Source organism: Triturus cristatus, chromosome 1_2 (assembly GCF_964204655.1).
Source record: "Triturus cristatus chromosome 1_2, aTriCri1.1, whole genome shotgun sequence".
Taxonomy (NCBI): Eukaryota; Metazoa; Chordata; class Amphibia; order Caudata; family Salamandridae; genus Triturus; species Triturus cristatus.
The window spans coordinates 315,573,289-315,590,049 of NC_140580.1; the positions used below are offsets into that span (position 1 = coordinate 315,573,289).

General features: G+C 42.7%; 1 protein-coding gene across 3 annotated transcripts in view; it reads left to right on the top strand.

Moving 5' to 3' along the window:
• Positions 1 to 16,761, top strand: part of PALD1 (phosphatase domain containing paladin 1) — a 958,342-nt gene that overhangs the window by 93,228 nt on the left and 848,353 nt on the right. The window contains exon 1 of one of the 3 annotated variants that reach the window (XM_085603874.1): positions 13,743 to 13,825. The exons of the other annotated variants lie outside the window; for them this stretch is intronic. Within the exon in view, the coding sequence (XP_085460000.1) occupies positions 13,818 to 13,825 (8 nt within the window). The 5' untranslated portion in view covers positions 13,743 to 13,817. Of the gene's footprint in view, positions 1 to 13,742; positions 13,826 to 16,761 lie in introns of those variants that run through there. 3 annotated transcript variants of the gene reach the window in all.

A 16,761-nucleotide genomic window follows, 5' to 3' on the forward strand; every position in this document is an offset into this window, starting at 1 on the left:
ACCCACTTACACACCTATATATACCCACTCACACACCCATACACCTACTCACACACCCACTCACAGACCCACACAGCCACTTACACACTCACTCACAGACCCACATAGCCAGTCAGACACCCATTTGCATGCCCACACAACCACTCACACACCAATACAGCCACTCTCACAGCCACAGACCCACACACAAACCCACACAGCTACTTGCACACACACCCACACAACCAATTACATACCACTCACACACCCATTCACACAGCCACTTACACACCCACTCACACATCCATTCACTCACTCACACAGAACCAAAAGTTACAGTGATGTTATAGTGAGGAAATAGCATTAAAAAACAATAGAAATTCATTGAACTAAACAAAGGTTACAGGAACGTTCTAGTTAGGCTCAGATTTTACACACACAAAACCATGGAAATTCAGCAGTTATAGTTATCTCAAGTAACTATACCTCGTGCCCTAAGGTAGCTATACTTCGCGCCACCAATAAATAAATATATATATTTTTCCTAGAAGGAATGTGATTATATATATATATATATATATATATATATATATATATATATATATATATATATCTGTTCGATATTCCTTCAACCACCTTCCTAGTTCCTGGAGCTTCGGCGAAGCATCACAGCACCACAACCGGCAGGTAATTCCAAAAGTGTTTTATTTAAACCATGGTGACATAAACGGTGGAGGACAGTCTACGCGTTTTGGCTCCCCGCCTTCTACTGGACCATGGAGTCCTGGAGCCTAGAGTGTCTTTTTGAAAGTGCTAGTGCAGTTACTACCTATATTGATAGTGAAGACAGACTACACAGAAAAGTATCAATCCAATTAAAAACATATTCCTTATAAATCCATTAATCCATTGCTTTTGATTGGAGGCAACTTAATACATTCATTATGTGATTGTAAAGTGCAAGTGCATTTTAGGAATAGTGAATTTTAGTTAGTGGGAGGTTTTTAAATTGTATATTCTTACCATATATCTCAGTGTATGTATTACAGTCTATATATCAGTGATAGCTGTTTCATATGGACAAACATATATAGGCAATATGTTTTTGACAGTCATTCTCCATTTTGTGAACCTTTTTCACTGTAAAGTACATTTTGACTTTTGATTTTAAAGTCCAACAGTTATATACATATTTCATTATGTTCATTATATTTGGTAAAGTGACTAGTGCATTAATAACCTAAATCTAATACAAAAGGTGATTCAAGGAACAATTAACTGTAAAGTACATAATTAATCACCTGAACCTTCAATAACAGTTGGATAAAAAAATCATGACTAGATTCTAAAAATGTATCAGTCATACCGCCTAAAAGGATACATTTGTTATAGTCCTCAACTATAAAAGCATTAAAAAAGATTATAGATTGGTCCATATCGAACATACTAAAGAACACAATGTTCTTAATATTCTTTCTCCTTTCTATTCCATGTATATCAAAAAGCAAATTATAGCAGCAATGATGATATCTTCCAGATATTTTGTTATCCCTGGATTCCCATGTCTCCCCATGTGTGTGTGTGTGTGTGTGTGTGTGTGTGTGTGTGTGTGTGTGTGTGTATATATATATATATATATTTTTTTTTTTACGAAACCAGTCATTCCGGGAGAATCCCGAAGAAAACAGCAGCATACCTGAGGACAGTACAGTGGATTTATTGTGCACACAAACGACGACGCGTTTCGGCGAAGCCTTTGACAAAATAAATCCATTGTGCGGTCCTCAGGTGTGCCGCTGTTTAATGGTCTGGATAGTATATTCATGTCCATAATTGACACCTGAGCATTTAAATGTCAGTATCCTTGACAATGCACAGTTTAACATATTCTATATACCTGTTTATTTACTGGTTTGGTAGTCTGGTGTACTGTTACATCGTTCTTTCTTGTACCAGTTTTTATTTTATTCATTTACTTTATACAACAATCTTACACCAGCTAATTCTTCTTGGGGCTTATGGAACAACAGGTGCGGGTCAATCCAGGTAGTTTTCAGTAGCGCATTCTATTACTGCATAAATAGCAAAGTCTTACTCTGATTTGGAAGACCAGGTAATCCAATCATTTATGTAACCAAATGGGAATGAAGTTTTATGAGGATGGTACCTTGACTGTAGGAGCTTGTTGAATGGCATGAACTTATTGGAAACATCACACCGCCAATAGATCTTCATTCGATGGTTGTTGCGAAATGTGGGAACAGAATAGTCAAAGCAGTTCCCAAAGAGAAAAGGATCTATAATACCTTGTGAATTATAAGAAATGCCTTTAGGATTGTAGATTCTGCAGCCTCAATGCTTTCCACATTATTATGGATTTACCGTACTTGCCACATGGTCCACCCAAGTGTGGCTCCTCCACAAGAGCAGACGAGCATCGCCCCACCTGCTGTGAGCGCATACATAAGCGCACACATAGCCTGCTGTGAACACACACATAAATTAAATGGCATAATAATGCCGTTTTATTTTGCCACCATCTCGCCCTGTGTACAGCGTGAGCATGAAGCAGGGGGCAGGGCTGAATCCTGCAATTGCAGGATTACTGCTGCCTCTTTCAGTATATATGTCTGGATGGCCGGCCGGCTACCTACAGCAGGCCCGACATGCGCACTGTAGACCCATCAATTTCCGGGCTGTGAAACAGCCAGGGGATTGCTGGCACAGGCCCCCAGCCTCGAAATGAGCGCTGGGTTAGCCTGCTCCCACCAATCCCGGAGCTGCTCTCATGCTGAAACGAGCATTGGCATAGCCAATAGGTCTCGCTTTTGGGACCTTATAAGTATTTAGTTATGCAGCACAATATCCTTGGTGCAACAACAACTGTTGCATGGCTAAACACTTATAAGGTCCCAAAGGCGAGACCTATTGGCTATGCCAATGCTTGGTACTCTTGGTAACACTGTCTGGGCATAGGTTACATCTCATTAGTACCAGTTTCACAATCAAATATGGCAATAACCAACTGAAAGATAACTAGTTTAATTTTGCGACTGGCCTTTCACTGCACGGGAACACAAAACACAATATTTTGAGTAAATTTTGATATATTTGAGCTAGAAACAAAATCATATTTTGTTAACATCTACAGATTATGCAGCAAATGAAGGCTTGCGTGACAAATGCGGTAAATCCATACTTCTGCGAAAAACACATCATAACAGAATCACATAATTGCAGTAGCCTGGCGCTAGGCAAGTTCAACCCTGCTTGTGTAAATTTGTCCCATCACTGAAATAATTATTACTTTTGTGGTGAATCGGCTCCTTAATGGAGACATAATGCACAACTAGGGTTTAGGACAGCTCCTGTCAGCTCTATTGAAGGGGGTGGCAAGGAGGGTGGCCCGGAAGCAGTTGTCCATAATATACCTTGTGCTACCCTCGCACATCAGGGACAGATGCAGCACAGTGGCGACGTGCATGTCCAAGAATTATGCTGTGAGGCATGAGAGACTGGAAATCAGAAAGCTGGACGGCGGCAGACAGGGCACGCGAGAAGAACTAACAGGAAACGTTGTGAGTGAAACACGGGGGCGCAAGGGCAAGGTCCGACGGCGCTGGAACTGGGAGCAAGGAGGGCATAGGAGGGAAAGACGGGAGAAACCGAAGGTGAGGCATAGAGGGGATGAGCCAAGGTGCAGGAGAAAGGAGAGCACGAGTGTCACAGAGGAACTGTGGGAGGGGAACGAGGAGACAGATGGACGGAAGCGAAGAAGAAGAGAAAGGGGAGGGAACAGAGACAGGTGGGAGGAGTAAAGAAGGTAAAGGGCGGAGACATTAATGGACGCGGGCTCCTGACAGCCAAGCATCGCGGGCGATGACAGAAATGAATATGCCAGCTGCTAGCAACACATTTTTCTTTCTCTCCGATACCCGTCCTGAGACTGGAGGAGTAAGAACAAGTCTGCTGCTGCGAGGTCCGATTCATCTGACACAAACCCCTCACGGAGAGGAAGTAACCTCTTTAGGACATGTCAGAGTGGAGTAATAAGGTGCTTGAGTTACCAACAGACCCGGATGTCCGCACCCCGGCATTTCCTTCCGTCTAGTGTATAGTGTGTACAATGCGTTGGACCTTTGTGTCTCCACAGACACCCCAACTTTACACTGGACTGTGATATATGATTGTTTCTGGCTTAAACGCACCTTGTAAACACAGATGAGCTTCCTCAATGTGTTCTGAAAGCAATGCTTAACAAGCAATGGCCGCGCGGCCGTGAAAGTAACACGGCAGCGCGGCGCGAAACTGAAACAACAAGTGCGCCGCGTGCATCGGCGAGGGGGCCTGGGTCTTGGATGAGCCGTGGGCTGCGCAGCAGTGGGAACGGGGGCTGCTGGGACGTGTAGTATTGGAGCCCCAGACAGGGCGGCCGCAAAAATGAAAGTGATTTAATTAAAGCAGGAGGAGCGGGAGGAGCGGGACGCGCTCTGCGGCCGCAAAATGAAAGTGATCAAATTAAAGAGGAGGAGCGGGACGCACTCTGCGGCCGCAAAAATGAAAGTGATGAAATTAAAGAGGAGGAGCCGGACGCGCTCTGCGGCCGCAAACATGAAAGTAATCAAATTAAATAGGAGGAGCAGGACGCGCTCTGCGGCCGCAAACATGAAAGCGATTTAAAAGAAGTGGGCATCTCCAGTGCGTGAAAAGAAGCCCAGGAGTTGTGTGCGCGCGCACACGCGCCGCGAAGGTGATTGCGATCGGATTCACGCGATAAAGCCACATGGCAGCTGTGCACGTCGCGCGCGCTTGTGCGCGTAACAGCAAGCTGGTGGCTGGAAAAAGCATGTGGGCAGCACTTTTAAAACTCGCTTCTAAATGTCTCGCCAGTGCAGCGCATGCGCTGGCTCAGGCGAGACCTAAAAAGCATGGGAGCAGCTCCAGGATTGTTTGGATTCGCGTTCCACTGGGCAGGAAGGAAGTCTTTCCATTCCTGCACGTGGATGCAGGAGAGAAGTGCCATGTTGGGGAGAAAAGCGGCATTTATGGTGAGTTTGGTGCCATCGCGCCTCACTATATTTTATAACCTCTAACCGCCACTGAGCCTGCTACTTGCTGTATAATTTACATATTGCACCCAAAACATGTTTCTAGCTTAAATGGATCAAAGACGTTTCTAAGAACAGTGCTGTGCAAGGTTAACTGGCCAACTTCAGTTAGTGATTGCTGACATCTGATATAAAAGCTAATACTAATGAACAGACTATTTTCCACAAGACCACATAAATTAGTTTTAATTCTTTTTAAAATGACAAAGTAGGGAAACGATACTGACACAGAATGTGCCGCATTATGCCTTGTAATTTGAAGCCTTACATGATCAGACATACTAATGGAGCAATTGTTTTAATGCATTTTATATATTTAAAAGGGGGCAAGCTCACCTCTTAATACTGTTCTAGAAAACGTGGCTCCCTGAAACACGTGACATACCAAAACAAAGCATCGATCTGGTTGTTTCGATTACTGTGGTATCTGACTTTGGAATAACGTGTGGTGCAAAAAAATCGAAACCTCGACCTTTCCTGCCGCGGCCCGTACCATTTGAGTAAAGGGGGAGGAGGTGATGGCATACCCTCGCATTTCATCCTTCAGACGCTGCTGCACGTTGTGCTTAACCATTTAATTTGCCCTGATTTATTTTCCTCACACACTGTTATTTATTTAAGACGGTTCCCGCAGCGTGATCGTCGCGTTTATACCCATGCATGTGCCTGCCCTGTCTCTCCCTGCATGGGTTCTAATTCTGGTAAAAACAAACGGGGCCACGGGTGGTACAAGACTGTATGAACCTCCCCATTGCCCTACAAGTGTGTCAAATGTGAGGTTGCCATTGCAGTAGTGAGTCAGTGTTTTTATAGAGCGCAGCGTTCACCAACAATTGCTCTCTAGTAGGAGATTAGGAGCGTAGGATGATTTGATGAAAGGGTGCGTTCGTGATGAAAGGGAAAGAAAGGGCTTTAGAGCCATTTGAAGCGAATTACGAAAATGTGTTTAAGAAGGGAAGCAGTAAGTGCGGACTCAGCTGCCTGTCACTGTGGGAAAGGTTTTATCTTTGATTCTAGGATTATGAGTTTTGGGAATCCGGAGAATAAGAGGGGATCAGATCATCTCGTCCTAAAAGGTCTGTGCCAGCAGAAACTCTTGGCCATGAACTCTAGCGTGATCGAAGTAGGGCCTCTCAATCGTGGATCAAGAGCGTAACCTTACCAGACCCACAGTAAAACTGAGCATTTTAGACCATGGAATCTGCTCCTCTCGGGTATATCATTACTTTGGTCCTAGTATTTTCAGATGATGTGGAAATAACCGAGATTATATGTTTTTGGTAGCGACATGCAGTAATCTGATTCACTGTGCCAATTCTGGCATCATGTCTTAGATCCTTAACCAATAGATTTAGTCTGCTTTAACCAGGTAAACCCACAGCATTGGTGATTCTGCTAAATTTAAAATTCCACTGGATCCGGTAATTCTCACTAGGGGGGAACCCATGTGAATTTACTTACCTCCTGATAAGGTCTTCTGTGTTCGTCGATATTCTGGCTGTTACTACTCTGTAATGGTTAGACTTGTGTATGGAAAATGGTGAAAATCCGAAGCGTTAATTTCATACCAATCGGTTGTAAATTTTACAATTAAAAAATCTGGCCTTGGACTCCTCTGTGACCACAACTGAAGTCGATGTTCTTTTGTTTCTCATAACACCCGATGAAATAAACGTACATACATGGTGTGCGTGTTGTGTCCGCTTGTAGATGGAGTGAACCTATCTGGCTAGCAAAGGAAAGTTATACAGGGGCAAGCGAAAGTGGAAATACATGAGGGATGAAGGGGAATGAGTTTTTCTTCTAAATGTGTTTTTTTTCTGTTTGGAAGGGTTTATTAAACCTAACCATAGGAGACATTCTTTCAACACCATTTTGTTACCTGTTCTCTGCACCCCTTGTTCCTTGCATGTATGCTTTTTTTTTTTTAATGGCATGTCTGCACTCCCATGCTGCTCATCATTCTAGTCTTTTCTGCTCCAAAACCCCTCTCTTGTGGCCCTGACACTTTTGTGTGATTGTTTAGACAAGATCGCAGGTGTTTTATTTGCCTGAATGATGCAACCTGCGAGAGGTCACGTCATGAAGGTTAGGGGAGACTCCATACATGCTGTCCTTGTCCCTTTCTTTGTATGTTACCTATCATGGCGCATCCATGTTGGTGGCTGCTGTTCTGTCAAGGTAGATGCTGATGTATCTGTGTGTAAGCAACTAGACCAGAAATCACCAAAATGTTGCTCGCCAAATCCACATTAAAGTAAGCAATTAATAAGAGGAGACCATATTCGGTCTCCTACACTGTTCAACTCATCGCAGTGAGCAAGTCAATCCCTCCTCAAAGGTGAAGGGTTTGAGAAGTAGGATGAAAGAAATGGCGAAAGGGTGTTCCAGCCTCAGCCCCACAGTCTCATCCCACTTCTAAAAATGTTGAATCTAACTTGGACACACAGTGAGGTTTACAACACAGTTCCACAAAGAAGTTTGCTCAAAAGCCATAGATTTTGCCGCCGTTCTTAAGGGGTATCATGTATGTGATTTTCAGAAAATTGAGTATCTCTTGCAAACAGTGTGTATTTATTTGTATGTATTTTTATTTTTGTATCACGAGAACATTATCCAAGGGATCTTGGTGTTCGGTACATGTGACATGAGGAAAAAAGGATAAGAATTTGTACTTCAAGAGATATTCCCCATAAGAATAGTGTAAGACTGCCTTAAAACTGAACTGTATTGACAATCAAGACAGGGGTGTAACACAAGCCCCTGTAGCCCCAGTGGTGCATGGTGGCCCCCAGCCTTCAGGTGGCCCCCAATCATTCAGAGGGGACCCTATTGTGCCCCAAGGTCTCAGAGACTCAGGGGTCCCTCTTCACAGTCTGCAGGGGTGCACTCATCATTTTATGTTGCACCACTGAATCAAGATCTTAAATACACACAATGTAGTCAATTAGTGTTGCATTGTAAGAGTGCCCTACAGTCAGGATAGAGGAGGAAGATATTGGAAATTAGCTTAAGGGCTTGCGTATGTCTGTTAGCGGCAGGTGAGTATTCAGTTGAACCACCTTCCACATTGCCATTTGCTGTCTGGTAGTCTTTCATTGCTGCTCTAGCTAAAGAAATCAAGTCTTAAATCCTATGTGAAGTGAAATAGCACCACTTTTCAGTCCTTTGCCACGACATATGATAGTGATCGATGTTAATGTCTCACTTAATAACATTCCAGTTGAGAGAAATGAAATATGAGTGGAATTGCTGCCCTTACATGCAAGAATACTTCCAGGGTGTATCTCAGTGTTTCTTTTTTTGATTTCAAACGTTTTTATTAAGGATTTTAATACATAACAGATGGTTGGCAAACATTCATGAGCTGAGAACATTCTGTACATAATATATCGTCACACAGATGCATGGTGGCAAGTACAGTTGATGTCACATAATTAACAGAGTTCAACAATGTGGTACTGTCTTTGTTGCGCAACAGTGAGGATAAAAAGTAATACAAATTGAAGTAAGTAGGGAAGATAGTAGAGAAGAAAGCAAAATGAAAAGGTCTAGAGATGATTACCCAATGTTAGTTTGGGGGTGGACAGGAAAAATCTGTCAAGACTTAACCGGCAGTGTCAGTGATGTATTGTTATGAGATATAAGGGACACACGTATGAACCAGTGCTATGAGGTGTAAATGAGATGGATAAGACAGGTGTAGACAACACTTCACATGGGGGATAAATTACTTCTAGATAGCAGTTCAAGGTTGTTCCATAGGGCCTTATGAGCCAAGATCCAGAGTTATTGTATGGAGAGGATAGAATATGAGCCTCTATTTTATCTCAACCATTCCCACCATGTGTTATTGGAGGCATTCCTCAATGATTTCCGAGAGGATGGTTTTGAGGGAAATGGTGAATAATAAGTAATCTAGTAATAAGTCTTCATGTTGTAGGCCCATCGTGTGCGAGGGGTTAAGGGCTCTGCATACTGAAAATCAAAAGTTCCTGGGAAGGTTAGTTTGGAAAATGTCAGTGGTGTTGTGTACTTTATTGCAAAAATTGTATAGCAGAGGGCAATCGTATAACATTTGGCGAAGATTCACATGAGCAGAATTGCAGCTCCAGCAAGAAACTTTGTCCATAAGACCTCGTTTAAGTCTGTGTGGTGTATAGAAAGTTCAATGTAGGATGTGTATTTTGGTCTGCGAGAATTGGGGTTATTTTCTTGGTAAATGAGGAAGCCCAAAATTTAGGCCAGTCGGTATCCAAAGAGTTAGATAGACCATCTTAAGACCAGTCCTTGTGCCATTTCAGTTGGGTGGCGTCAAATAGTGAAGTGGTTATGATCTTTGCGTAGATCTTAGAGGCTACGTGACCTCTTCTCTTAAGTACTGATAGGAAGATTGGTAGTGAGGCAGTTTAAAAAGGGAAGGCTTTGTGGTTAGAAATGGCTACTTTAAGTTTGAGAAATTTGTAAAAATAAGAATGGGGTATTCCAAATGTTTGTGAGTTGTCGTGGAAAGATAGGGGATGGAGTCTGGAGCCAAGATCACCTACTGTTGATATTCCTTTTGACCTCCACGGGTCACAGATGGGTGGATTGGGGTCAAGTTTGATGTCATTATTGAACCACACTGAGGAATGTAAGGAATGTTTTATTTTCATGTCTGACAGGTGAAGATCGAGCTATAATAGGATATGTCTAGTATGTTTTAATATCGGGTTATAGAGAACAGGGTGATGTTAACTAGGGGTGGGAGGAATTTGCGAAATCCACTTTCGCAAATTATCGCGAAAATGTTTACAATTATCGCAAAGAAGCGGAAATATCGCGAAGATGCGGAATTTTTTTTCCCGCATGTTCGCGAGATTTTCTGCATGGTTGCGGGTCGCCAACTTACCCATGTGGTTGCTCGCGGGCGCAGCCATCTTGTTTTGAGTTGTCTTGCGGTGCATGATCGCGAGAAGAAAGACGTGATCGCGCGACGCATGACGTCACTGCGGGCGCAAACTGTCGCGAGACAGCGCAAATGGCTAAAAACAATATTATCTCATGGAGAACGCGACCGGATCAAGAAAACTTGTGGCGAACGCAGGGATTCAGGTAAGGCGATCGCGCGCGCGAATGTATTATTTTACAGCGCGAGCAAGAAACAAATTATCGCCAAGCTGCGGAAAGCGGAAATTTTGACATTTTCGCGCTCTCCGCGGAACACGAAAATGTTAAATTATCGCAATTTCCGCGAACGGAACGAAATTTTCGCCCAGGCCTAATGTTAACAGACGGTTAGAAGTGACACCAGAGGTGGGTTGTCTGTTAATAGTTGTTCAAAAGAGAGCCATGGAGGAGTGAAGTCGAGAATATTGTCAAGCCATTTCAACCCTTGGGCAGCCAAAAAGGCGAGCTGGTATTTTCTAAAGTCAGCAAGGTCGGCACCGCATAGGTATTTAGGTAGTCTAAGTCTAAGTTTCTGTAGGGAAATACCATGTTTCTTAGTATTCCAAATGAATTTGTTTAGAAGACGGTCCATGTCATGAAAAAATTAATCTGAGCAAAGGATGAGGGACATGCTTAGTAAGTAGTTGTGGTGGCCATCCTTCGAGACATTTGTGTACCCTTTGGAACACTAGGCATTCAGTATGTCAGATAGATTCTGTGCGGTTGTCATTGAATGTGAGACCTAAATATTTAATAAATTTGTGTTCCCAAGCTAAGTCCAAATTTCCAACAGCCTTTTTGGTGCAAATAATATTCAATGGATGTACTTTAGATTTATCCTTGTTTAGAGTATAGCCCAAAACTGCAGCATATTCCTCAATTTTGACCGTAATTTCAGGGATGGCAATATCCGCATGCTCTGTTACAATAAGGATGTCATCTGCGTATGCTGCGGTTTTGAAAAATCTACCATTGATGTTTATACCTATAGAGTTGTTAGGTTCATTGAGTGACACCAGAAGTGGTTCAATGGCTAGAAGGAAAAGGGAGGGGGATAAGGAGCAGCCCTGCCTTGTGCCTTGTTTGAAAGGGAAAGAGTTAGACAGAATTCCGTAAGACCCGATTTTGGCACTTGGATTTGAATATACAGCCATAAGCATTTTTATGAATGATTCACCTAAGTTAAAGCAAGGCATTGTGGACTTCAAGAAGGGCCACACAACCTTGTTGAATGCGTTTTCAGCATCGATTGCTATGGCTGCAACTGGAGAGTTATTGGATTTGGAAACCTGTAGTCCTTGTCATAAAAGCCTAATTTTATGGTTGAAGAGTCTGCCTTTAAGGAAGCCAGCTTGCTATGGACCGATTGGGAGTAGTAAACTCACTTCAATACGTTTAGCCAGAATTTTAGTGTAGAGCTTGCAATCTAAATGATGAGCGATATTGATCTATAATTTTGGAGATATGTGTGGTCTTTGCCTTTCTTAGGGAGTAGAGCTTTGGTGGCCTCCGATGTATCCTGTGTCTTCATAGTCATGAAAGAGAGACAAAAGAAGCGCACATAGCTCTTCAGTGAATGACTTAAAGAATTGGGCAATGAAGCCATCTGGCCCAGAAGCCTTTCCAACCTTAAGGGACTTAATTGCTGATTGTAGTTCGGAGCCTGTAATGGGCTGGTTGAGCCAGGACTGGTAATGGTCATCCTGTCTGGGTAGATTGAGCTTATTTAAGGTAAGTTAAGCTATCCTCTGGGTTAATATTAGTGTTTTCTTCATACAGGAGCTGTAGAAATGAGAAAGATAGCAGAAATGTTTTGGGGTTCTAAGTGTAGTTTACCTTGTTTGTCTCTTACAGGGGTCATTTGTGAGGTGTTCTATTTGTTTTTTCATTAGTGGGCTTAAATTTTCCTAGCATTGTTGCCAGCACACAGTTTTACTGAGTTGAATTTGGTCACCTATTGGCCCGCCTTGGAGCAGAGGAGTTTGTTATATTCATATTTTTTCTGGTTTAATTTAATGTGTTTAAAAGAAGTGTGTCTTTCTCCGATTGAAGTCTGGCTCCAAGTTGTTTATCTTTTTTTCCAGCTTAACCAACTGAGCATTTGCAGATTTGTTAATATTGTCGCTGATGCCTATGATTACCCCCCAATTGGTAGTCTTAAAAGCATCCCAGTGAACTTGGGGATAGCAGCAATGGGGAGGTTTTTCGAGGGAAACATTTTTAATGGCTTGGCGGATCTTCTCTAAGGGATTTTTATCTTGTAAAATATCCGAGTTAAGTCTCCAGGTTTTGTCTTTTGGAGTGATTGTGGCCCAGTCCAAAGCAGCCAAAATGGCACAGTGGTTGGAGACTAATCTGGGTTCGAAGGCGGAATCAATGATCAATCTTGCCATTTTACTGCGTGCTGATATGTGATTGATTCTGGAGAAGGAGTGGTGCGGTGAGGAGTAGACTGTATAGTCTCTGGTATCCAGGTGTTAAATACAGCACGTATCAACAAGGGAAAAGCTGGAACATATTTACCGAAATAATTTATGTGATGGGGATGATCTAAATTTGGCTCTGAAACCACGGTTGATGGTGGGATCAAGTGGGAGGTTTAAATCGCCCACCATTATCAGATGGGAGTCTTTGGAGAGACTTGCTATCAGTTCGTTGATGTGCTTCCAGAAGTCAGTATTGTTAGTGTTCAGCATATAAATGTTCAATAGTTAAAATCCTTTGCCAGATTTTGATAGTTTATTAAGTATTGAGCTCCCGTTCTGGTCTGAGAGTGTGTCTAGACAGTATTATTTGCTTGTTTGGCGATGATGGTAAGAAACTCTTTTTTGTTTTGTGTGTGGGTGAGCCTATAACTTAAGCAAACCATGGGGCGTTGAAGGAGGCTATATCTGAGGAAGCGAGTTTAGATTCCTGTAGTAGTTGTAAGTCACATCTGAATTTGTAGGTGTATTCAATAATTGTCCTCCTCATAACTGGGTGATGCATCCCTTTTGTATTAAGTGAGAGAATTTTTATGGAGTTACTCTTTGACATGGGTAGTATTTTGAGAAGCCTGAAAGGCATGGACAGATGGAATCATCTTGATGTCCAGGTTCCTTTAGTCATTGTGGCCAATGAGGCTACTGAGGGTACTGTCCGTTTGTGTGGAGATAAGACTTCTAGCTACCTAGCCTCAGTTCATGGATGAGGCCAGAGTTGCAATACAGGAGTAGTAGCCACTAGACATACTTTGCATGCAGTGTGTAATCATACAAGTTGGTTGCTACTTGGTTTATTCTTGCGATGGCGAGTAATGTTTTAGTGTCTTTTGTGTTTTTAATCAACTTACACACACAGATTGGTCAGTTTGTTCATCTTGCGCTAGTATTATCGAAGTCCTTATATCAGATCTCGTAGTTTTCAGTAGGATGGTAATAGCATAGACACATATAAAGTTGAATGCAATTTCAAGACCAATGGGTTTACATCAGGTGTAGCAAGGCTGAGTAGATTGCCACTGACTCTATACAGTATTTAAGGTGCCTTGTGCTTTAATGATTTATAGGTGCCCTTGAACTGCCTATGATGAATGCAGGTTGTAAATATCTTTATGGTGCCATATAGTGCCTTTATGGTTACTGATGTCTTTAAACAGCCACTAATGGAAGTAAAAAGTGAGTGCTTGTGTGTGTTCTTAGTATTGTTAGATTAATAAGGCCAGAGAGGAGAAGCCTTGAACTAGGGGGCTTTCGTGAGAATATTGAATCCGGCAGTGAATCACTTCATAAAAAAGCCTTGGCACTGGATGCCTCTCCCGTTATGCAGTGGTGAGTGGGCAGTGACCATTACTGTATTGCTTCTATGAACACCACTAATCAAACCAGTCACAATCAGTCATTAACTTTAACTATGTTGAGCCAGGGGTGAAAGCGGCTTTATTAGCAGAGAACGTGGCCCGCACCGCGAGCATGTTCTTTTGATGCTGCTCAGAAGTACGTAAGTGGCTAGACACAAGCGGGTGCGACCATCCAGCGACAGACCGAGGGAGACCTCCACTGCGGGGTCATCTGGTGTGCTGCTAATAGCACCAAGCAATGGAGTGAGAGGGTAGGAGCTTGCTGTTCGATTAAAGGCTATTTGATGGTAATAGTGGTAACGGTCAATGTATTGCAGGGATTGCAGCCGCCGCAGATAGTAAGGAGATATTAGCACAAACAATAGCTGAGCTGCTGTAAATAACTTGGCAACCTTAGTCACTCCTTTTCCGTACAGGATAGATTGACTCAGCTGGGAATGGGGATATTGTAGTCTAGCCGATTGCTTCGGATCCTCTATCGCGGCCTTGCCGCATTGTGGGTATGGAAGCTGCCATGTTCAAAGCCACCCTGTGCTCAGATCTTGTATCACAGCAATTCGATGAAATGACAGCATCAGGGAGAGTTTCAGGACCTGAGCCTCTGTCCTTGCATGATCTGGTGCCCTTTGCTGGTATTTTAGGATACAAGTAGTGGGTTTAGCTCATTATTAGAGGCCAGATGTGGCTTCTGGGAGACAGAGCTCTGGCTCAAGTGCACATCTCCTTAAATGGTCAGGTACTTGCCTACTCAGTTTGACCATTATGTACCTAGGAGATTACTCTCACAAAATGCCAGAAACTGCCATTACAAATCCATTAACTCTCATGACTAGTAGTGGCTCTGTGAGGTCATGGACTTCCACCCCGAAGTTCCAAAAGTAGAAAAAACTATTTGGGCTGCCGCTACCGCAGTACTCCCGGGGGACCCAATGTGGATCTCCCATGATGGCCCCCTCATGGTAAAATAGGGGTGAAGTTTACTTAGCAGTACAGCAGTACCAGTGAAAAATAAAAAACTATTAAAGACAAATGTGGGTTAGATGTCTGCAGGGCAATGCTGCCCATGGGGGGCGTTGTGCATAGGGCCTGGGGGTGGTGTTTGGCCATCAGGCATGGGGGTGGGCACAGCATGCATGGCTAAAGTGCAGAGGCCAGTCCGAGGCCATCCGCAACAAGTGTGAACGCAGGGCCTGGCCAACATCCCCGCTACCTACGTCCAAAGCTCATCCACAACAGGGGGTTGGCCACTAAAAGAAGCTTAGGTGCATACTGTGCCTGTAGGCAGGCCTACCTAAAGCAAACCCCATGTTGTGCACAACCAAAAGCCGAATATGATAAAAAAACAAACTGAAATTCACTGAAAAAACACAAAAGTTAAAAAGACCTTATCGTTTGGTACAGTAATAGCATTTTCCATTTTGTAAAAAGAAAACCAGAAATGCACTGAAAAAACAAAGTTTAAAGTGACGTTAGGTGTTGAAATGAGATCAAAACAAACGTTTACATAACAAAATAAAATTGAAATTCACCAATTCTACTTTATTGGTCTAATTATTACATCACTCCAGCCCTGTTTATTGACATAATTGATGAAATCACATTTGACATCTCAAATGACATCAATAATATCACACACACATATTTAGACATATATGGCCGTGCTTCTCTCCTTTTCATGTATGCCCAGGCTCATATCCGTCAAACCCATAGAGCCAGTGAGAGAAACACTGTAGAGCTGCAAGGTTAGTTATGGACCGTTTGTATAGTGAGAATAACCTCATATGGACCCCTCCTTTGGGGCTCCCAGGTCTGCATCTCTTCTCAGTGTGTTGTGGTACGGTGCTCTGGGTGCTGAAATGTGCCTGCTCATGCGCTGTGAATACTCTGGTGTGCTATAATGGCCCCAGAACAAACTCACACACAGTGCATGGTATTTTGCGAAGCTTTCAAGACGCCCCACAAACATGCATAGTGTAAGTTTGTACACTGTTCGTTGTCAGTAGATTAACAATTAGAGGGGTAAAACAACGCCCTTCCAGAAGAGTTACCACTGCTCAGTGGTTCTAATTGTTTGACTGACTTAATTTAAGCCTGTGACCCGCTAGTTACGTCCAGATGAGCGTACCTGGTAGACTGATCTTTCATACTAGCCTATAGCTATTTTTTGCATACTTTAGGTAGAACTTGGCCCCAGGTAAATGGCTGTTCCACCCAGTTAAACTGGGTCTGCTTTCTTCATTCCTTCTAACTAACTTGTCTTGATGGGTCTTTCTTAAATTGTCCTTAGCATCCAGGACTTTTATAGAAATAGGCAAAGTGTTCCACAGTTCAACGACCTATTATTGCAAACGCTCACTTGTCTACAAGACCAAATATTTATTGCATTTTATTGCCTTTACATAGTGCTTCATACCACTGATGATGCCACAAAGTGCGTTTTCGTATGGCAGTATGCTAGTCGCTAGTGGTGCTATAATAGGGGTGTGCGTAATTTTGCTTTTGTGTAATTACCTGAAAATTTGGGAAAAATTATTCAAAAATGTGCATAATTAGTTCATTTAGGACAACATTTATGCATGAACTGCATCCTTGTGTCAATTTTTAACACAAGGGCACTTCTCAAGCTAAAACAAATAAAGCACGAAAAACACAACTGTCGCGAACATCAGCTGCTCGCGTTCTGGTTGTTTTTGTTGTTCCTATCTTCTCGATCTATAATTTTACCACGAATGTCAGTGTAATTACACAACAACCTATAAAGGTATAATTTGGGGTATTTTGCATACCAAGTGTATACAAAATTATTGAAATTTACGCAAATTATGCTGGCGTAATTTCAATTTCATCTGGGCCTACTTCTGAAAGGGATGCAAATGGCAACATTTAATTTTCCTGAAAACTAGAACA